The 22,299-nt window shown below is 35.2% G+C and overlaps 3 protein-coding genes across 5 annotated transcripts; 1 reads left to right on the forward strand and 2 right to left on the reverse strand.

Annotated features, from left to right (window-relative positions):
• Nucleotides 1-702: 702 nt before the first annotated feature.
• LOC109018456 (cysteine-rich and transmembrane domain-containing protein B-like) lies at nt 703-2,275 on the reverse strand. Of its 2 annotated transcripts, none has more exons than XM_035688407.1 (4): nt 1,987-2,275; nt 1,593-1,733; nt 1,055-1,310; nt 703-912 (listed from the first exon to the last, which is right to left on the reverse strand). In XM_035688407.1, the coding sequence occupies exons 1-4, from the start codon at nt 2,015-2,017 to the stop codon at nt 867-869; spliced, it is 474 nt and encodes a 157-aa protein (XP_035544300.1). In that variant the 5' UTR covers nt 2,018-2,275; the 3' UTR covers nt 703-866. The 2 variants fall into 2 exon arrangements, with proteins under 2 accessions (XP_035544300.1, XP_035544301.1); XM_035688408.1 differs by having other exon boundaries at nt 1,562-1,733; nt 1,987-2,236.
• Nucleotides 2,276-3,854: 1,579 nt separating this feature from the next.
• On the forward strand, nt 3,855-17,389 carry LOC108985421 (phosphatase IMPL1, chloroplastic). Of its 2 annotated transcripts, none has more exons than XM_018957710.2 (11): nt 3,855-4,392; nt 5,219-5,286; nt 6,077-6,210; nt 10,707-10,795; nt 11,319-11,376; nt 11,466-11,518; nt 12,122-12,220; nt 12,331-12,444; nt 13,508-13,609; nt 14,235-14,391; nt 17,008-17,389. In XM_018957710.2, the coding sequence occupies exons 1-10, from the start codon at nt 4,087-4,089 to the stop codon at nt 14,331-14,333; spliced, it is 1,122 nt and encodes a 373-aa protein (XP_018813255.1). In that variant the 5' UTR covers nt 3,855-4,086; the 3' UTR covers nt 14,334-14,391; nt 17,008-17,389. The 2 variants fall into 2 exon arrangements, with proteins under 2 accessions (XP_018813255.1, XP_018813257.1); XM_018957712.2 differs by having other exon boundaries at nt 3,888-4,392; nt 17,016-17,389.
• A 224-nt stretch (nt 17,390-17,613) lies between these two features.
• Nucleotides 17,614-19,380, reverse strand: LOC108985422 (protein PHLOEM PROTEIN 2-LIKE A1-like). The gene is made up of 3 exons (XM_018957714.2): nt 19,114-19,380; nt 18,850-18,965; nt 17,614-18,154 (listed from the first exon to the last, which is right to left on the reverse strand). The coding sequence occupies exons 1-3, from the start codon at nt 19,366-19,368 to the stop codon at nt 17,785-17,787; spliced, it is 741 nt and encodes a 246-aa protein (XP_018813259.1). The 5' UTR covers nt 19,369-19,380; the 3' UTR covers nt 17,614-17,784.
• Between the last annotated feature and the right edge of the window lie 2,919 nt (nt 19,381-22,299).

Here is a 22,299-nt window from a genome sequence, read left to right on the forward strand (position 1 = left end):
CTTATGCCCCCCGTTGAGTGTAAGGCCTTGCAAATCCCTCTCAAGTTCTACTAATTCAACTTGTAGACACCTAGTTTCATCTACTGGTCTCTGTCGATAGATTATCTCAACACTGACAGTTGCATTGAGATCTAAATGCACTTGCTATGGCCTTTGTCAAGATTAAAAGTGGGTTTTATGCACCGAATAGAGTTGAGTTGTTGAAATGTTGGCGGAATCTCTATTGCAGTTATAGAAAATTGTTTTCCTAGCATTTTACATTTTCTATGCTTGGATGGCTGCACCTGCATACCATAGCTTTCAATTTCCTAGTTTTTATACTTCAAAAACTTCTCTTTTTTCTTCTTCTTGTTTGTTGGGTATTTCCTCCTCTCTGTGCACTTTATAAAATGCATTGATTTCTATCATATTTCTACGTTTGTTGATCCGAGAGGAGAAATTTGTGTACTTTTGGTACTTAGCGTTTGGAAGCTTATAAAAAAATCTAGAACCATATAGAGATATGCTCTTGGTTTATCTTAAATATTTTCATGGACTCTCCCACCTTCCCCTCGTCTTTATTCCAAGCAGGGTAATCGAAGTTTAAAGGCACCTTCAAGGCGAAGGGTCCATGAAATGCTCAATTGGCCACACAACTTTATAAATGAAATTTACGACAAGTCTTAGAAAAGAAAAATATATATAGCCATGAGCTCCATAATCCAAATACAGTATCCTCGATAACATAACCTATTTACTGTCCTTGTAAAGTGAAAAAAATTAAAGAACATAGCAAACATCTCGTCAAATATAATGAAAATAGACCGAAAATACAGTCATTTTAAAAGAGAGAGAGAGGAAGCATATCGGTAAAGAATATAAAATCCTTAAAAGCAGATATCCAAGAGGCAGCAGCAACACATGGCAGCACAACTGCAACAGGAAAAATATATATATATATATATATATATATATATGATAAACAAACCATTCATTAAAATATAGGCTAATGAAGATTGATCTTTAAGATAAAAAAGAAGTAGGTGAAAAAAGAGAGACTGATCAAAAGGCTTACCATCCCTTCCAAAACCCACCCCTGTGCTTAGTTTTTGGATGAGGGACTTCTTGTTGGGGGTAACCAGGACCACTTTTCATGGGGTAACCTACTGGTGGTGGTGCAACAAAAGGACCTTGCGAGTAGCCGGCTTGGACGGGTGGCGGATAGGATAGGTGTGCAGCAACAGGAGGTGGAGGAGGAGGATAAACTTGACCTGGTGGAACATATGCACCGGGTGGAGGAGGATATGATGCCGGTGGCGGCGGATATACCACTACAAAACCCAAAGCATCTTAATTAAGAAGTATTTAAGACAAGTTGTATGATGGAGGGAAAAAAAAGGGCAGCTGATCTTAAATGTTTATGCTTCATAACTAATCATCAGGGCACTGTTTTCTTCTTTTTTCTTGCAGCTTTCATCTTCATCCTTTAAATTGCTTTTGTAGACCATGTTTTTTGGAAAATGGTCTTGGACATATCGTGTGTGTGTGTGTGTATTGCCAAATAATTTGGAAACAAATTTACCTGGAGCCTGGGGATAGTTGTATTGGCTCACCTTGCGAGTAGCCGGCTTGGACGGGTGGCGGATAGGATAGGTGTGCAGCAACAGGAGGTGGAGGAGGAGGATAAACTTGACCTGGTGGAACATATGCACCGGGTGGAGGAGGATATGATGCGGGTGGCGGCAGATATACCACTACAAAACCCAAAGCATCTTAATTAAGAAGTATTTAAGACAAGTTGTATGATGGAGGGAAAAAAAAGGGCAGCTGATCTTAAATGTTTATGCTTCATAACTAATCATCAGGGCACTGTTTTCTTCTTTTTTCTTGCAGCTTTCATCTTCATCCTTTAAATTGCTTTTGTAGACCATGTTTTTTGGAAAATGGTCTTGGACATATCGTGTGTGTGTGTGTGTGTATTGCCAAATAATTTGGAAACAAATTTACCTGGAGCCTGGGGATAGTTGTATTGGCTCATGTCCGAATTAAACGAGATATTTCTCAAGTAAAATGAATATTGCTGATGCTGAGAATCTATTCCAGAGAGAATGGGAGTACTACGGTCAAGGAAATGAATGTAAGGGCTTGTGAAGCTTATTGTATTTATAACTCTCCACAGCAAAATATCATCATGCAGAGCAGTTAATATGAATGCTTAGAAATTAGTGTTTCTTGTTGAAAGCTCAGACGCGCAACGGAGAAGACCGGCCGTCTATGGAGACTTGTAAGCACCCGTAGTTGGAATTGTGATGAGTAATGGTTGATGCATTCCTTGTAAATTCTGGTTCAATTTCGAACTTCTGGACCCTGGAAAGAAGGGAGATGTTTCCTGGATTGGATATGGAAAGTCTTACTTTTCTAGATGATCTGCTGGATTAGTTTAATAATTTTTGCGTCGACCCATGATTGTTTTACTTAGTTGGATAGATTTGTGCAGATAAATTGAATTGCTCGATCATTGTTTTTATATATATGGAGTAATGTTATTAATCATATTCTCATATTATTTTGATCATATTAAATAATATGTGATACATTTATTATTATTAGATGATAAAAAAAATGCAATAAATAATCATTTAATGATGATAAATATGTCACATCTTACTTAGTAAGATTAAAATAAGATGATAATAATAGTATGATGTATAGAATTTTCCATATATATATATGACTAGGTAGTTTCGAGTTTAATCTAGTCGCACACATAATCATATGTTTTTTTTTTAACAAAAACTCTATGTATAGTCATTTTTGCATATTCATTATTCATTTCACTAATGTGATTGATTGTATCATATTTTTAATATAAAATAACTATTTTGGACAATCAAATCAGTAGAATGCGTAAAGAGTATGTAAAAGTGACTGACTGTATGTAGAAAAACTCTTTTTTTAGTACATTACATATTTTGATAAGTTGGATGATTACGTGTTCGTATTTCAAAAGTATCTAATAGTTAATAAGAAATGCTATTTATCATCTCCGCACAATATATTAATATGTGATTTGTAATTTTTGTCCTTCTATTTAAACATACATATTGATGCATGTTGGTGTATAATGTATGGGATGATAAGTAGGATTTTTCATAGTTAATTACTTCTGTTGTGGGATGGCCTTGTTTGGTTACACATATGAGGTTAGATGAGATAAGAAATCTATTAATAATAGTGAAATAATTTATATAATAGTGAAATTGTTTGAGTTAAACTTTTTATGGGATTTTAGAAAATGCGAGATAAAAAGTTGAATAAAAAAAAAAATAAAGTTAAAAGATGATTAAAATATAATTTTTTAATATAATATAATATAATCTGATTTGAATTGAATTATTTTTTGTATTTTGTTTGGGAGTTTAGAAAAATTGTAATGATTAAATGAAAAAGTTAAAAAATTTAAAATTTAAAATTAAAAAATATTCATATCTAAATAGTTTTTGAATGTTCAGATGACGTGGAATAAGATGAGATGATTTAAAATATTTGTGAAACCAAACTAGACTGAGCTAGATGAGTGACGCCCAAAACGTGTGATGTTATTTTATATAAATTATTCTAATATATGTTATTACAGAAGTAAAACAAGTGCAATACATGCCATATAAATAAATCCAAAATCCAAATTATACAAGGAAAAATTCTATTAGTGTGTATTATACACGTAAATATTTACATAATTTTAAATATAAATTTTAAAATTTAAATCTTATTAGATATTATATCCATCCACGCAATTGAGCCTATGCTAAAGAAAAATTCTATGGATCAACAGTTGAAAAAAAAAAAAACCCAGTTTTTCCAGCTTTTATCATAGTGCGTTCAAGTGGGAGAATAGTACCTGAAACGCGACAAAAAACAAACCAAAATCAACGAACGAACAAACAAACAAAAGAAGAATCGAAGAGAATACTTCCCTCATCTTCATCTGATACTGTTACAAGTTCTGTGGCACAAGCACAGTGTCCCAATAGCTCAAAAGCTCCGAATACATTGCACAGAAACTCGAGAAGTCTTGGAGTTTCGTTCAATCTTTATTCAATTCAAATGGGCAGGTCCACGGTCTTCTCCCCAAGTATTCCTCTGAGATTTTCTCAAATACCCAGATCAGTTCCATCACCAATTCATGAAAACCCGCGTCTTTCATTGCGTTTTAGCAAGAAATTCCAGCACGGGTTTGGAGGAATTCGGTTTTTGAAGGTCAAACCCATAAGAGAACTTTGCACAAAGGCAGTGTTATCAGAAATCCCCAACCACAAACAGTACCCAAAGATAGGTGCCAAATCAACTGGACACATTCCACCTAGTCAGCTCATTCAGGTGGTTGAATCTGCTGCTAAGACTGGTGCTGAGGTTTGCTCTCTCTCTCTCTCTCTCTCTCTCTGTGCAGATGCTTTGGTTGTGATAGGAGCCCCGATGGTATTTATTTTCATGTCTCATTTAACCAATGCGGTTCAATTTTCAGAAATTAAGTTTATGTTGAAAGTGTGCAGTTCATGAGCTTTTAAATGTATACACGTGGATATGTAGTTGATTTGGCCGTTTGGGACGTCGATTGTTCAGAAGTTTATCTCGGTGTGAACGCTATAGAAAATAAGGCGATGAAGTAATGTTTCAGAACTTGGGCTTCATTTAGCAACTAATAAGTTAAATTGATGCTGGACTAAGTTTAAAAGACTGGAATTTTTAGTTTACAGTTATAGGCTCCCCAAGAACATAAGCCTGATTTAATTGGAAGTACGCAAGAAAGGTCAATTTTTTAGCCTTGAAGGAAAATTTTTCCGAGTAGAGTATCGGTAAATAGTTGGTCCTTTCTATTTTTGTACTAAATTCATGTCTTAATTTAAAAATTCGAAATTTTTGGAGTCCAAGATTTATGGGTGGCCCTATAACATACTAGTCAAAAAAGGGTTGAAAGTGTCTGCAAAAGGCAACAAAGAATGGATTTTGGATGATGCAGTATGACCGAATTAGTAAAAAAATGTGAAGGGAAAAAGTCCATTCTGTGTAGTTGCTCCAAACCTTATGATATCTAGCTTATCAAAAAGAAAAAAAAAATTATTGGTATAGTGGATTGCTAGTTGTTCCACTTTATAAAAGGTTCCTTTAGAAATATCTGGCCTATAATTCTTCAATTATCTGCCTGTGGTTGCTCACATATGTCTTCTTTTCTTTCCAGGTTGTGATGGATGCTGTTAATAAGCCTCGAAATATCACATATAAAGGACTCACTGATTTGGTGACCGAGTAAGGATTTTCCTTCTTTCTTTTCTTTTCTTGCTTTGTTTTTTGGAATTTTCTTGCAATTAGTCTATGCTTCTATCTTTCAGATAACCTCTAGTGCTACAATATAAAATCTTCTTTGCATGGAAACCAGAAGTTTCTATTTGATTTTAACTGCAAATTACCTCGCATTGCCACGACATAATAAAAATGGTAGGTGCCTATCTATGTGTTTCCTTTTCATCAATATGTGCTCAGCCTTTCAATGGTAGAGATATGCTTTTGTGAAATTTTCCCTCTGTCTATTTATTTCCTCTCTCTTTCTCTCCCCATTTCTCTCTTGGTGGCACAGAATCGTAAGTTAAATAGATACAAGAAGTCAGTTTAGAATGCTCCATATAAGTTATTTGAGATCTTAGCAAAGTTTGACCATTCTAACTCCTTGACCTATGTAATTACTTGTATCTAATTATCCTTTTGAGATTGCGGCCCCGTTCGCATTTAAAACACACCTCAACTAATTTCATCTTATCATTACAGCTTTCTCAAATTCCCACACAAAATATATAAACAATTCAACTTTTTCAAATCCCAAAATCACTTTCCCAAATTTCCACACAAAATATAATAAATAATTCAACTTTTAGTCTACTATTCACAAACCATCTCAACTCATGTCTGAATCCAAACCACTCCTGCATCTTTTTTTTTTTCTTTTTTTTGTATTGTTGATTATGTCTCTTAGTTTTGCTTTACTGAATAGAATTAGATTTCGGCAAACAAAATTTCCCATCATTACAAAATTTACTTGCAGGACGGATAAGATGAGTGAAGCTGCTATTTTAGAAGTTGTTAAAAAGAATTTTGGAGATCACCTCATTCTTGGGGAGGAGGGAGGGGTTATAGGAGACACTTCATCCGATTATCTCTGGTGCATTGATCCATTAGGTTTGTTTCTTTGTATACTTGTTTCTATTGGGATTGATAATTACGCTCATACTTGAGAAATCTTCTAGAATTGGAACTAGGATTTTAGTTTTTGAGTTTCCTTTTCCAAAAACATAGGGTGTGGCTTCTATCGAGTAAAATCTTCTAGAAATTGTGTACTTTTACAAATTGACATTTTCCAAAATGATTGGGCATGTTCCCCAGAGACATAATGCATTGAGGAAAAAAGAGATATTTAATTCAAGTTGATGGACTAAAAATTCGCAGGGAGAGTCCTAAAATAGCACACATGTAAGTATTACAGAGGGAGGCGCTAGCTACTATGGTTTTAGGAAAGGTACAATGATGGGAAGTACATTATCTGGCTAGGGTCTGTTGACGCTTCTTAAATTTCAATGAGGGCACCAAAGTGCAGAATATAGCATAAAATTTATTAGACATATACAATTCAAACTCAAAAGTTAAGCTTATATTTGACCTATTGTCTTTCAATTGATTAAACAAGAGTAAAATTCAAAATGAAAGATAGGAGGTACATCTTCAAATGACTCATGTACAAGATAGATTCTAACTTTTTAAAATCTGTGTCAGTTGTATCCTACCCCATGGTAGAGATAGACCAAAAGGGAGGGGCACTCTTTGTAACTATGAAGCCTAAGATATTATCATGGAACGTGAGGGGGCTGAATGACTGCAATAAACGTCTGCGTATAAGATCTTTATTGAGGTCATGGAAAGTGGATGTAGTGTGCTTTCAAGAAACTAAGTTGAGGGTAGTCGATAGAAGAATAATCTGTAGCTTGTGGGGGTGTCCATATGTAGGGTGGTCTTATTTGGTGTCGTTGGGGGCGTCCGGGGGGGTTCTTTTAATGTGGGACGAAAGAGTGGTGGAGTCGGTTGAGGAATGTGTTGGGAATTTTTCTGTTGTTAGTTGTTTTAAAAATACGATTGATGGATGGGAATGGGCTTTTGCAGGTACCTATGGTCCAAATTTGGATAATGAGAGGAGGCGACTATGGGAGGAGTTGGCGGGTCTTATTTATTTATGGGAGGTGCCGTGGTGCATGGGGGGAGATTTTAATATTGTTCGCTTTCCCAACGAGGGTTCAGGGACTCATCGCCACTCGGCAACTATGGAGGAGTTTGTATTTGATTTAGATCTTATGGACCTCCCGCTTCTCGGGGGAGAGTTCACATGGGCTAATGGTCGGGGATGGTCGAGATTGAATAGGTTCCTTGTCTCCCCGTCGTGGGAGGCGTACTTTCCTGATCTTTCTCAGAAACGGTTGCCCCGGGTGTGCTCCGACCATTTTCCTTTTGTCTTGGATTATAGAGGTATTATTGGTAGACGCAGACCATTTAAGCTTGAAAATATGTGGTTAACATCGGAGGGTTTTGTAGAGAAGGTGCGTTCTTGGTGGTCCTCTTATATGTTTACAGGCAACCTCAGTTTCATTTTAGCTTGTAAGCTCAAAGCTTTGAAGCAAGATCTAAAGAAGTGGAATTTGGAGGTGTTTGGTAGCATTGACAATCAAAAGAATACTCTTATGGAGCAAGATTTGGAGAATAGAGAATTGACAGGAGACCTCTTGGAGGAGGCCATTGTTAGAAAAAGAGCAATTGTAACTAATCTGGAGAAGGTGCTATTGATGGAAGAAATTTCGTGGCGACAAAAATCCAGGACCCTTTGGTTAAAAGAAAGGGATAAATGTGCGAAATTCTTCCATAAAGTGGCAAATTACATCGACGTAGTAACACTATTGAGTCACTCCACTCAAGTACCCAAGTGCTTTCATCCTCTGTTGATTTGGAAAATTATATTGTGTAGCATTTTGAGAACCTCCTTTCGGAACTGGTTTGCCCGAGGCCAAAACTTGATGGCTTGCCATTCGAGTCTATTGATGCACAAAGTGCTAATGGGTTGGAAATGGCATTTGAGGAAGATGAGTTATGTAAGGTTATTCGTAACATGGCGAAGGACAAGGCACTGTGCCCAGATGGTTTCTCAATGGGTTTCTTCCAGGCTTGTTGGGATGTAGTAAAATGTGATATTATGTAGGCCTTTGCAGAATTCCATTCTTTCCATAAATTTGAGAAAAGCCTAGATGCAACGTTCATTGCTTTTATTCCAAAGAAACATGGGGCTAAGGTAGTTGAAGATTTTTGCCTCATAAGCCTAGTGAGTGGAGTTTATAAAATTATCTCTAAGGTCCTGGCAAATAGGCTTAGCTCAGTGATGGAACATATTATTTCTACGCCTCAAAATGCCTTCATTAGGGGGAGACAGATCCTGGATTCGGTGCTTATTGCCAATGAGTGCTTGGATCATAGGTTGCGGGAAGGCATCCCAGGTATTCTTTACAAGCTTGATATGGAAAAGACTTATGACCATATGAATTGGGATTTCCTTCTTTACTTGCTTGGTAGGTGTGGTTTTGGTGATAGGTGGATTTCTTGGATCCGTTTCTACCGTCCGCTTTTCAGTATTAGTTAATGGTACTTCTGTTGGGTTCTTTAACAGTTCACGTGGTTTGAGGTAGGGGGATTCCTTGTCTCCTCTTTTGTTCGTCATTGTTATGGAGGCATTGGGGCGGTTGGTGAGAGCTGCTGTTGGTGGAGGTTTTTTATCCGGTTTTTCGGTGGGTAATGGCACAAATGGTACTACTTCACTCTCATCTTTTATTTGCAGATGATACACTGTTATTTTGTGATGCGGATCCTGGTCAGATTCAATCTTTGCGAGCTCTTTTGCTATGCTTTGAAGCAGTGTCGGGGCTTAAGGTTAATCTTAGTAAATCCGAGATGGTTGTGGTGGGTGTGGTACCTAATATTAACAACTTGGCACGGTTGTTCGATTGCAATGTGTCGTCTTTGCCTATGAACTATCTGGGTCTTCCACTGGGGGCCAATTTTAAGGCTCGAGCCATTTGGGATGGGGTGGTGGAGAAAGTAAAGAGGAAGCTTGCAGGGTGGAAACGGATGTATCTATTGAAATGGGGTCGACTTACTTTAATTAAGAGTTCATTAAACAATCTCGTCACTTTTTTCCTTTCACTCTTTCCTTTGCCTGCAGAAGTGGCGACTAGAATTGAAAGATTATTCCGGTCTTTTTTGTTGGGGAGAATGGGGTAGGAAACCAAATTCCATTTAGTTAACTGGAATAAGGTTTGTTCTCCTATTCTGAATTCCTATTCCGAATGGAGGTTTGGGGATTTGTAATTTGCGAACGTTCAATAGAGCTTTATTGGGCAAATGGTTATGGAGGTACCACTTAGAGGGGAACACACTTTGGAAGGAGATTATTGATTCTAGACATGGGAAGGGGTGGGGAGGATGGTGCTCTAAGGAAGTGAGAGGGAGACATGGTGTGGGCTTATGGAAATTTATTAGGAAAGGTTGAAAGGGTTTCGAAAGTCACATATGATTCGTGGTGGGAGATGGTTCTAGAATCAGATTTTGGCATGATATTTGGTGTGGAGAGTGCGCTTTATACAGGAGATTTCCAGCACTCTATAGTATTGCAGCTAAAAGAGAAGCCTCTGCTGCAGATATGAGGGTATTCTCCCATGGATCTTACCAGTGAAATATTCTTTTTAATAGAAATATTCATGATTGGGAACTGCAGGCTGTCTCTGATTTCTTCAGGTTGCTCTATTCTATGGGAAATATTACGGCTCAAGAGGATAGGTTGCAATGGAGGGCTAATGGTAGTAAAAAATGTACAATCAGGAATTACTACGAGAGGTTGTCAACCCAAGGCCATGTATCATTTCCATGGAAGAGGATTTGGAGATCACGGGTGCCTACTAAGGTAGCTTTCTTCATATGGATTGCTGCTCTTTGGAAGATCTTGACTACGGACAATTTAAGAAAGAGGGGAATCATAGTGATGGATTGGTGCTACTTGTGCAAAAAACAGGGAGAATTTGTAGATCACTTTTGCATTGTGAGGTCACAAGAGGGTTATGGAATGAGATCTTTCGAAGAATGGATATTACTTGGGTAATGCCTCCGCGGGTGGTGGATTTATTGGCTTGTTGGAAGGAGCTTCAAGGTTGTTCCCAAGTGGCGGCAGTGTGGAAGATGATCCCGTTGTGTATTATGTGGTGCACATTGCCCGAGAGGAATGAGATGTTTTGAGGATAGGGAATGCACAATGGAGGAGTTTCAGAATTTTTTTATGCGCACTTTAATGCTATGGTTTTCAGCCATTGTACTTGATGGAAACAATGTTCATGACCTTCTTTCCTTAGCTAGAATGTAATTAGGTGTTTTCTGTATACTTCTTGTGTACACAGGCGATGCCTATTTCATTCGTATGAATAAAATCTTTATTACTTATGAAAAAAAAAAAGTATCCCACCCCATGCCGATCTTTTTAGACTTTACTGTGCCATGTGCTTGATATTTGATTTTTCACCTCTGTATGTACAGATTATAGAGATGCTGCTTTCACATCATAATTTATCTGATGTCTGAATCTGATACTCTTGTAGATGGAACAACAAACTTTGCTCATGGTTATCCTAGCTTTGCTGTTTCTATTGGAGTTCTATTTCGAGGGAAACCTGCCACTGCTGCTGTGGTAGTTAAAGCATGATTTAAATTGTTTATGACTTGTTTTTGTATGTGTGATTCTCTATTGGGTTATCAGCTGCAAAGTACATGATCAAGTACCTTTGTTTGCTAATGCTACCAAATACAATATTAACACTGTTAAGTTCGCAATATAAAGTGAACATGATACTTTAGTCAAATACACAATTCTAGAATTTTTATAGGGATATTCCACTGACGTGAGGGAAATCTAGGAATTTTATCAAATTAAATTTATAAATTTTAACTCTACAGAGAGCACAAATACGTACAATGAGAAATAACATGAGTCAATACTATAAAACAAATTTTCGAGAAATAGTATCAGGTGAGGTTTAACCATGAAAGTACCTTTTGTTTGCAAACTCTTCAGTCAAGTACGTTTTAATGGAGTAGAAAAATATTGATAGCCAACAGTATTAGCCCTCAGCTTTTTGTAGAAGGCTATGTGGAGTATATTTGTTTGCTTAATTGTTGAAATAAGAAGATCAGTTAGCGGATATGAATTTCAGGTAGAGTTTGTTGGGGGCCCAATGTGTTGGAACACCCGCATATTTTCTGCAACTGCTGGTAAGAAAGTTTTGATTAGTTTGATCACCTGCTTCATTTTATTTTTAAGTCAATGCATTGGTAGTAGAAATTACTTCACATTATGATAGGTGGGGGAGCATTCTGTAACGGTCAAAAAATTCATGTGAGTCAAACTAATCAGGTGAGTGACCATTTATTAATTTTTATCTTTAGCATATGCCTTTGTGTCATTATTTAATTTAAGTAGATGGCCCCAATTTCAGGCTGTCGAATTTTGTGTGATACTGGTGGCAACACATGACAAAATGATGCACTGAACATTTATTGTCAGTATGACGTCAGATATTTTCTTAGAGTAATGCTACATGTAGTCGTGGAGTGCGCAAGCGTCGTGCAGTCGCTTTGAAATAGAGTGGGGTACACTTCTAAAAAATTATTATTTTTTCATGTAGGTCATATATTTATTCAATTTTTTCAAAATGATTGCACGGCGCTTACACACTCAAGACTACAACTATCATTTCTCATTTTCGTATGCATCTATGTTTAAGGCACTTGCTGAGGCATAGGCTTTAAATACCTTGAAAGCTATATCTTATTTGTCACAAATCCTTCATTATGTTGCTTCTTTTCTTTTAGTGAGAATGCTCTTGAAAGAAATTTTGTTTGAGATAATCAGATAAAATGGACTGAAAAAAAAATCAGATAGAATGGAGGACTATTTACAATATGCTCAATGATTTTTCAAGAGAAGTCGTGCTCACATTTGTCCACCTGTTTTAAGGTGGAGCAATCCCTTCTAGTGACAGGGTTTGGGTATGAACATGATGACCCATGGGCTACCAACATGGATTTATTTAAAGAATTCACTGATGTCAGCCGGGTATTAATTTTTTCTTTTTTCTTTTCACTGATAATCTGTTGTCAAAATAATTTGGATAACCTCTCTCTCTCTGCCTATGTTTTTTTTTCAACAAATCATTTCAATGTCAGGGCGTAAGAAGGCTTGGGGCCGCTGCAGTGGACATGTGTCATGTAGCTTTGGGGATTGCAGAAGCCTACTGGGAGTATCGTCTAAAGCCATGGGATATGGCAGCTGGAGCTTTGGTAAATCTTGTTGCTTTCACAAATGGGTTTGATAGATTTGCGTGAAAAACTTTTATTTTAAACTGGTGAAATAAGAAATATCGCAGAGAAAAGCTGTGAGAAAGTCCAAGCCCTTGACTGTTGGAAAAATTCTCTTTGATCATGTTCATGTGCACGCCCTCCCCAGCACTTCTCATGCATTCCAGTTCTGTTTATATTTTATATCTTTTCTATGTGTTAATTTTTTCTGTCAGATTCGGTAGAATGGGGAGGGGGAGAGAGGGAGAGTGTAACTGAGGAATCTTGCTGGCTCTGTGGAGCGAGAAAGGTTTCTACATAGAACTGAATTAGAACATGGTGGTGTTATTTTTTTTCTTGTCCTGGTGGTAGCAAATACTGGCAAATTGGCAATTACCTTTTGGTTCTGTTGTTTGACCTCCTTCCCATTGCTTTGGCCAGTCATCCTCTGCCACGTTCCTCAGCCACTGACGGAAGTCCTCCCCAGCAGAAAGAAAAATTATTTCAGGGATATTTTTCTTTTCGACGGCATTCAGGGTTCACATATGAAGCATGGAAAGATTGGAATAGGTTTTTAAATAGAGAAATAGAGGTGTCTTATGAAAGTTTCTAAAAAGAAACTAGGGGGCTATATGTGCTTGACATACGGTCATCAGGTTGAACATCCTACATACATTAGATGCTATTTTAGATTTTTAAGTGTAAACTAAGGTGTAATCATGAAAACATTTAAACAAAGGTTAGGATGAGCATGGGTGTGTTGTCAACATGTGCGTTGCATGCCAGCCTTTATTGGGTAGAACATCCCACGAATAACTTAAACTTAGGATTTGTTGAACAGTTGTTTTTGTACTATATAGAAGTTTGAAAGATATCCTTCCAGAGAACTCCGTTGACAAATCTGAACACGCTTCATTCAGTTTACTGTGCAAGAATGTTCTCCAAAGAAATTGCTTCTTTGAAGGAATTACGATGTTTGAAAGGTTTTTTGTCAAAAAACAATTACGATGTTCAAAATTTGTTTGTCTTCTTATACTGTTGATTTTTTTCATTCCTCAAAATACAGATAGTTGAAGAAGCTGGTGGCACGGTTACTCGCATGGATGGTGGAAAGTTTTCGGTGTTTGATAGATCTATTTTAGTATCCAATGGTGCGCTGCATGAAAAGGTTAGTTGTCACTGGTTGTTTTGCCATAATCCTGTATTCAATATTAACATCAATTAGTTTTCTTAGAGCTAACATGTAATAAATCTTAAGACTGTTGGCGTAGTAAACACTGCCTCCTGTATTCTTTTCCAATTTCCTAATTGGAAAAAAAAAAAAGAAAAACAAAGAAGAGATGACTGAAGTTTTATTTTGCATTTTATTTCTTGGAATTTTCACTGTGTATTTGCAGTTAAGAATTCTAGAATTTCCTTTCCATACTATCCAAGGTCAGATACAAGCTGACTTAGACTCTGAAAACTTAGTTACCAAAATATAAAACGAAAGACTTTTTTGTATCCTTCTCTCAAAAAATTTGGTTTGATTGACAACTATTTGAGCATTATTCTTTAAGCAGTTAAATTTATTACTCATTATCTTCTTTTCATATTCTGAGGGGATTTAACATGAAGATCTGGGACCATTTTCAATTGGGTATCTAATGTTACATATCATCATTGAATTGCAACAATACTTTGAATGTAAAATAAAATTACGTAAGCCCAAAGGAAAAAAGATAGCAGAATATCATTAGTGTTTGCCCAAGTCTTCTTAAATTTCTTAGTTTTTTACTTCTTCTAAAATGCAGCTTTTGGAGAGAATTGGACCTGCAACAGAGAAATTGAAGAGAAAAGAAATTGATTTCTCATTGTGGTACAAGCCTGAAAATTATCATGCAGATCTTTGAGATACCAAGATTTCTGTCTTCTGTTGTCAACTCTGCTAGAAAGATTTCTGCACTGCAGGTGTGGTCCATTGTACTCGGAATTATTGTTACTTTTCTTGCAATCCCCCAACTGCTATGGTTCCGTTTTTTTATTAGTCAATATACTCTAGCTTGCGAGCTCGCAGATCATAAGATATAGTCAGCATGGTATATTGGCATATATTTGAAACTATCAGATTCTCTGGACAAAATGTTTATCCTGCTATATCATCGTAATGTGATCAATATGAAATTGGATTAAATGGATACTATGTTTATGAACTGTAGGCTGTCTCCTGCTATAGATCAACTTATCCTCTCTCTCTCTCTCTCTCACACACACACACACACAGTATTTTACCTATTGTAATAGACATTTTCAGAAATGACAAATCCCCATAGTTTTAAGCATTAAGCTCTTGGAACTTCACTGTTACCTTATATTTCCTTCATTAGTTGAAGTAGCGTAGAATGACCAGCTGAAAACTTTTGCATGGGTTGGAGAATGGATGGACTGGAAGAAACTCAGTTGTAACAGGCTGGAAATAGCTGTACTGGCAAGAAAAAGCTCTTCATTGTGTTGACCCAGGTATAAACAGCACGAAACTGCATATGAACCTGCCAGAATGCCTGAAGTGGATTGATCGGTTGGGATAGAATGACTTGGTGAAGTAGGGTTGACCTGATTTGATCTCTACGTTTGTCTGATCCAATGGATCTAGGTTTGCCTGATTTGACTCAACTTGAACCAGACAATAAACTAAATTCAATCAAGTTTTGTAAATAAGTAATTAACTTGAATATGTTAACTATTTCTTTCTTTTCCATTCGCCAGCTGAAAGATAAGATGCGCTACTACTCCGTCTATACATTCTGATTAAATCAATCCATCAATGAGTCAAAACCCTGGATAGGAGAACAACTCAAACATGGATAGTCCAACTTGAGAAATAAGATCCTTTCCTTATAACCAAACAGGGATCCTCTCTTTTACAACAAACTGAGATGAAATTTTATTCTGCAATCTTCACCTATTAATGTCAGCCACAACAGTTTCAGCAGGCAACTTGGGCAGCAACACCCAATAACAGCAAAGGATAACATTGTTTACAACATTGATGGCAAATGAATATCTGGATTGAGTATGAGAAGGTAGTGAATGGGACCCCCACATTGCTTCTTACCCTTCATAATGATTCCAAAGAGCGTCATTTGTATAATTGGTTTGTCCTTTTGGAGTATAGGCCTAGATGTGGCCTGGCCTTTCCTTGGGTCATTATAAATGGCATCAGAGATATATCCAACCAGAAGTGTGGGACTTAAGCCATGCCACCTATAATGGCCCGACTAGGATGTCGGGGATTTGACGGGGGAAGATTGTAATACCCCGGATTGAGTATAGAAGTGATAATGGGATCCCCCATAGCTTGAGAAAGAGAACTTCTTGAGTATAATGATTTTAAAGGCTCAAATTCTATTGATTATGATTTTTGAAGTATAGACCCAATGTAGCATGGACAGCCCTCTTTGGGTTGTTACAAACAAGAACAAGAACAACACCTCAACCACCACGGGTATTAGACATTGCGATGACCAAGACCAACAAAGCATCAAATCAGGATATCAACTACCTCCGAGAATTGCCATAACCACACAACTGCTACACGCTGAGACTTGAGGGTCAATGGTGGACCATTCTTCCATCAAGGGTGTTGGTCAAGATGAAACTTGACGCCCTAGGCTAAGAAGAAAAATACCACGAAAGGAAAAGGGAAGAGATAGAAAACAGAGGAAGAAAAGAAAGAACAGAAAAAAGGTGAAGAAAATAAAGCCTAAGCTCAGTGCTTTGATACCATGTTGATGTTAGGTTAAGAGAGATTGAGAAAGAAATGTAGAAAAAGTGATGAAGAGGATAATCACACGTACCCAACTTCCCACTTATATATGTATAAGAGAGAGAGAGAGAGCGAGAGAGAGAGAGAGAGAGATGCACAAACATATACGTAAATTGAAAAACACTAAAGAACTTGTATACCCGTACTTAGTCTACTTCTTACAATAAAATCCTCTGAAAGATTTTATTTTGTATTTTCCCACTTATTCCATAGGGATTTTCTTCTATTGTGCTCAGATTTGGGGGGTGAGATGAGAATTTTATGTTTTGTTTTAAAGTTTAAAATATTATGTTTTAATATTATTATTGTTTTGTGATTTGAAAAAGTTATTGGGATTTGAAAAGGTTGAATTGTTTATTATATTTTATATGGAGATTTGAAAAAGATTTAATGATAAGATGAGATGAGATGAGAAGAGATGAGATGATAATTTTGTGTTTTGTCTCGTGTCCCAAGGACCCTGCAAAGATACATATATAGTATCAAAGCACTGAGCTTAGAAAAAGTGATGAAGAGGATATACATCTTCCACCTCTTTTCCAGATTTTATAGATTCTTTAAGGCAGGATATTTTTGCTTGGTTCCTCTCAGGGTTTAAAGTCATTTGTATCCTTGCAGGGTCCTTGGGTTGCTTTCAGTGGTTTTAATGATATTTTCATTATTGAGTTTCCTATATGGTACTGTTTGGAAAGAAATTTGCCTGACCTTGATGTAGAGCCATGGATTGCAAGTAATTCACAAACTCTTTTTGGATGTGGAAGGTCTCCAGAGAACTTGAGAAAGAAGAAAATTAGAGTGAAGGGAGTGCGGTTATGATGCTATTGCCAGTGAAGAATCTATGAAAGATGCTGATGAAGGAAAAGATGATATTTAGCCTCTTTTATTTTTCGTAGTCACCATGTATTAAGTCATGGCATGATGAATCACTGGAAAACATACATCAGTAACTTTTTGTACCCATTATAAGAGCAAGCATGCTTGTGTTTTGTGATTGTGTTTCTGGGTATATTTCCCTTCTCCATGTGTAAGGATTGTAAGCTTTACTTCCTCTGATAGAATTCTTTGTATATGGGATTTATAGATGTATGATGCAGTATGATCATGCAACTTCATTTTGCTTATATACACATATTCTTTCTTCCATGTTTGAGTGTCTTTTGAAAACATAGAAGTGAAGTCTTTCTTAGCGACTTTGGTCCTGTTCTGGGGTTACATGTAATTGAACTTGGTATATTGAAGCTGTAGAACCTGTTTGTGTACTGAAGTTTTCACTTCTAAACTGTGGATTTGACAATGAATACCTTTTAGAGGAAAGCTAGCTTGATATAATTTGCGTTGGCTAATGCTGACCAGTTGTAGAATAAATGTGCACTCAGTAAAGCAGGATTTTGGGTATCATACCAAATGATAAGCATTTGTTCCATTACTTTTTTCCCGGTTATTCATTACATACGTAATCTTTTGTCCTGCTTTCACATTCATAAGCAGAGAATAAGAACCGAACACGCTGGAAATATGTTGTCCATCATTTCAGGGCTCTAGTATTTCGGCCGAATGGTAATGCCTTTGATGACAAGCCCTTTTTTCCATTCCCCACCCTCATATTCATAGATTGAGAATTCTATCTCTCCTGTATTTTCTGGTGATGATACAAACTCGCCAACAGGGATCTCAATCCAGTCCCCTCTTGGCTTTTTCATCAAATTTTCTTTATGTTCTTGCTTGTTTCCATCTGGTAGGGTGAGTCTGACATTCACTGGAACTTCCCATCCATAAGCTCGATCTTTCAACTTTACGACAAATGCTAGTTCATATAGAGTTCCTGGTGAGAGGTTTGCAGTCTGAAACTTTCCATGCACTTCTAGCCAACATACATTTAATAGTTCAGCAACATCAATGACTTCATCACTGCAGTGTCAAACCTTATAATGTTAGCAACTGAACTGTGAAAGTCATACTGAATAATTCTATCTTTGTACCTCTTTGACATGAACTAATTTACTACCAGCAAAGTCCAGATCTTATGTTAATTGTTTCCTCTTTAATAGATGAAACAACCTTACGAGATTAAGGCTGCATGTAGCTCCCAAACTCAGCTAAGCTCGTACGGCTGCATTTGGTTCCCAAGCTCAACTGAGTTCAGTCTAACTTTAAACTGAGTCTAACATCCAAATATTCAACTCTCAAATTACTAAACTTATCCTAACTCAAAACCTTCTTATACGTGGAACTCACAACCTTTTTTAACTTAAAACATCTTTATCTGTGGGATTTACAGCCTTTTTCAATTTCTCATAAAAAGTATTAAATTTATCTTAACATCCAAACATATTTTAAACTTAGTTTAGATGGACTCTACATAATTTCCTCCAACTCCCTACTATTCATAAAAAACTTAAGTCAGCTTAGCTCAGTTAAACATCTAAACACAGCTTAAGAGTTAACTTCAAGCCATTACAGTGTATTGGCCTACAGCATCACTATTCACTTTCAATGGTTTTATGCATTTAGCTTGGAGAGTGGCTAGGCATATTCTGTTCCAACCATAAATGTTTTGGGAAAAGGGAAAAAATATGACAAGAATAGAGCTTAATGCTAGGTACCGGGTTTCTTGAATGCTTCTCCACTGCCAATAACGTTTGTCTTCAATCCAAGTGATTGTCAGATTTCTTGCATACAAGAAGAAGCAGTTGTTGGAGTTCTTGTCAACCCAATATTTCTGAAATAATAGTAATGAGGAAGATGATAATACCAATCGTAGGAACCCCCTCCCCTCCCCATTCCAAAAAAAAAAAAAAAAGACCCAAAAGTAAAAGGAGAACAAGACAGATTAGGAAAACCAAGAAGTGGGTGCTCTATACACTTGCCTTTCTCTTCTGGTTTAAGAGTAGTCCAGAACAGAGCTGATCATAAAGCTTGTCCCTGGAAGATCTGTCGACGGGGGAATCCGCATCTCTCAACAGGACTTCGTAGTTATGCGGGGGTTTCACTTTCACCTGTGCTGCTGTTTTAATCACTACCTTGGCTCTGGTATCACTATTTTGAGTCTCAGTTTGGCTGGGTTCCTCTTTTGGCTGTAGCTCAGAAGACCCTGCCCCCATCTCCCCAGTCTTTTCATTCATCTGCTTGCGTGAATGCTACTCTTTTATAGCCTTTGAGGGCCAAGTTAGTCATTTGCATTGTGATCTATAATTCATATTTACCTTTATTTTTCTATTACTATTATTTTAGCAATGAATTTCCTTTGGAATAATTCGCATGAGTGGCTACAGTTATCGAAATTGTATTTTGAATAGAGTTATTGAATAGTATATTTTTATTTTTTATTTAATTTTTTTATGTATTTTTTAATCATCGTAAATATTTTTTGAAAAAATAAAAAATTTATATCATTAAAAAATATTTTCTTAATCATTAAATTAAAAAAATAAAAAATAAAAAAAACTCATCCGGGATACTCTTTGGCATTTCTGAATTCACATATGCTGAAAACTGAACCCTGTCTAAGCTTGCATGATTTGGTTTAATCGGTTGGATTAAGACATGAATTGCCATGGACCGATCGATCGGGTCCCCCAACTATTTTTTAGTGATATTAAGAATCATAATTATCTACAGTTGAAACTTTAGTTTCTTTATAACTACTTCAAATATTGGCCAGCAATTTTCCATACAAAATTGAAAAATAAATTAATAAATAAATGCAAAATCAATTCTTAAGATAGTGTTTAGTTGTTGAATCAAACTCAATTTATCTCATACTAATCATCGATGAGATCTACTATTTTTTTAACTTTTAATAAAAAATTAAATTTATCTCAATCTATTCATATATTTTTAACTTAAAAATTTAAATCATCTTAGGGCTCATTTGTTTTCAGATATGAGATGAGATGAGTTGTGATTAAAGTTAAAAAATTGAATAAAATATTATTAGAATATATTTTTTAATATTATTTTTATTTAGGAATTTGAAAAAGTTGAATTGTTTATTTTATTTTGTGTGAGAATTTAAAAAAATTATAATGATAAGGTGAGATGAGATGAAATGTTTCTTGAAAATAAACGAGACTTAATCTACAAAAATTAAATATATTTTTATTAAATTAATAAAATATTATTATTTACAACTCAATTTAATTCATCTCGCCATCTAAGAGCATCCTCATTGGGTTCCCTAAAATCATTTTTTTCCTATAATTTGAGGAAAATTTTAAGGAATACTCTCAAAACCTCCATCCATCCATATCTCTATTTTAGGAAAAAGATTTAGAGAATGAATAGTGGTTCCCCATATTTGGGAAACCACTATTCATTCTCTAAATCACTTTTCTCAATATTTTATTCATTTCAATTAAATTAATTCTTCTTCCAATCATCTACACTTTCTTTCATACTCATATTTATTGTAGTTTTAAATAATAGTTTTAAATATAATTTAAATAACTACGAAAAATATAAAAAAAAATAATTTTAAAAATATTAAAAATAATTTAAATTTTTATTTAAAATATTTACTAGAGTAATAATTCAAAACATAAAAAAAAATATTGAGTAGTTAAATTTGTAAATGAAAATGAGAGAAAAAAATAATAAAAAAAGAATAGAAAAATATTATTTTAATAAAATAGAGAAAGGATAGGGAATGAAATGTAGAAGGTTTTTAAAAGATGAATAAAATTTAAAAAAAAATTTAAAAAAATATACTTTTTAACTAAATTAAAGAAAATTTTATAAAAAACTGAATGTGAATGGTCTAAAGTAACAATTTTGGCGTACTAGTCGAGTATCTCAAAATTCTTACATGTAATGACGTGTGAACCACTCAAAAGTTGATCATTCTTAGGACGTACAGCATCTTTTTAACTTTTTATTTATTGTACGACAAAAGTAATGGTGGTTTTGGTAAAGAAAAAGGAATAATGTTGTTGATAAGAATGATAAAAGTGGTCTTCAAAGCCGCCCGTAGAAGAACATCTTCGATTTGGTTGGTATGCAAGAGATAATGCGAGCATCCATGCAGATCATGATATATTCTTTAAACGATTGACTCTAGATCAGATTGCTACGAACATGGACCACTAAAGCTGGCTGCATCCAACACCGAAAGCAGATCGATCGAATCATTTGGCTAGTTTATTCGTTTGCTTACTAAATCTCTCTCAACTCATTTCAACTCATTATTATAACTTTTTTAAATTTTAACACAAAATATAATAATCAATTCAACTTTTTCAAATTTTAAAATAATAGTAATATTAAAAAATAATATTCTAACAATATTTTATCATCTCAACTCAACTCAATTCAATATCCAAACACAACCTAATTGCTAATATTTATTTCGTTTCAAAAAAGTAAATTATATGTTTATTCTGTTTGCCTTTTTTTTTTCATTATTTTTTCTACGTACATATATATAATGGTAAGAAAATTATTTATTTGTGATCAATTTTTTTTAAAATGATTATTTTTTTCTAAAATAAATCTATTTTTGTCGTAAATAATCATTATCGTCATAAATAATCTATTACAAATATTTATTTTTCTTGTACCCGACAATGAATGTTGATATATACTACCTACAAATTAAGCATGCATGAGTAATTAAGATTGTATGAGAAATTCTACATGAAAATCTTACCTTACACACTTCAGCTACTTAATCAATATGTGATTTAATATTTTTGTCATTCTATTTTAATGTTTAAATATGTATGTATTTAAATAGAAGGCTACAAATAATAAATTAATTAAATAGAGACCATATGTTGTATATATAAGAAGGCTTCTTTTTAACATTTATCTGTATTGTTATCATTAGTTATTAAAATAATCTACAGTAGGCATTTCACTAATTCATGGACAGGGGTGATCGATGTTGCTAGAGCTTATATTGTTATATAATATATATATATATATATATATATATATATATATGTACATACTAGTAGTGGTTTAACATGCAACGCACGTTTGCCACATTTATCTAATTGGAAGAAAAAATAAAATTTTTAAAAATAATATATCCAAACAGCAAATAAAGTGTGACT

Source organism: Juglans regia, chromosome 3, assembly GCF_001411555.2.
Source record: "Juglans regia cultivar Chandler chromosome 3, Walnut 2.0, whole genome shotgun sequence".
NCBI lineage: Eukaryota > Viridiplantae > Streptophyta > Magnoliopsida > Fagales > Juglandaceae > Juglans > Juglans regia.

Excerpts from the sequence above, each read along its gene's own strand:
- LOC109018456 (XM_035688407.1), bottom strand. The coding sequence starts at position 2,017 with ATGAGCCAATACAACTATCCCCAGGCTCCAG. Across the intron at positions 1,734-1,986 it reads CAACTATCCCCAGGCTCCAG|TGGTATATCTGCCGCCACCC; the intron begins GTAAATTTGTTT and ends TGGGTTTTGTAG. Across the intron at positions 1,311-1,592 it reads CCAAGCCGGCTACTCGCAAG|TGGTATATCCGCCGCCACCG; the intron begins GTGAGCCAATAC and ends TGGGTTTTGTAG.
- LOC108985421 (XM_018957710.2), top strand. The coding sequence starts at position 4,087 with ATGGGCAGGTCCACGGTCTTCTCCCCAAGTATTCCTCTGAGATTTTCT. Across the intron at positions 4,393-5,218 it reads CTGCTAAGACTGGTGCTGAG|GTTGTGATGGATGCTGTTAA; the intron begins GTTTGCTCTCTC and ends TTTTCTTTCCAG. Across the intron at positions 13,610-14,234 it reads ATGGTGCGCTGCATGAAAAG|CTTTTGGAGAGAATTGGACC; the intron begins GTTAGTTGTCAC and ends TCTAAAATGCAG.
- LOC108985422 (XM_018957714.2), bottom strand. The coding sequence starts at position 19,368 with ATGAATGAAAAGACTGGGGAGATGGGGGCAGGGTCTTCTGAGCTACAG. Across the intron at positions 18,966-19,113 it reads TCTTAAACCAGAAGAGAAAG|AAATATTGGGTTGACAAGAA; the intron begins GCAAGTGTATAG and ends CTATTATTTCAG. Across the intron at positions 18,155-18,849 it reads AGAAGCATTCAAGAAACCCG|TGATGAAGTCATTGATGTTG; the intron begins GTACCTAGCATT and ends TTGACACTGCAG.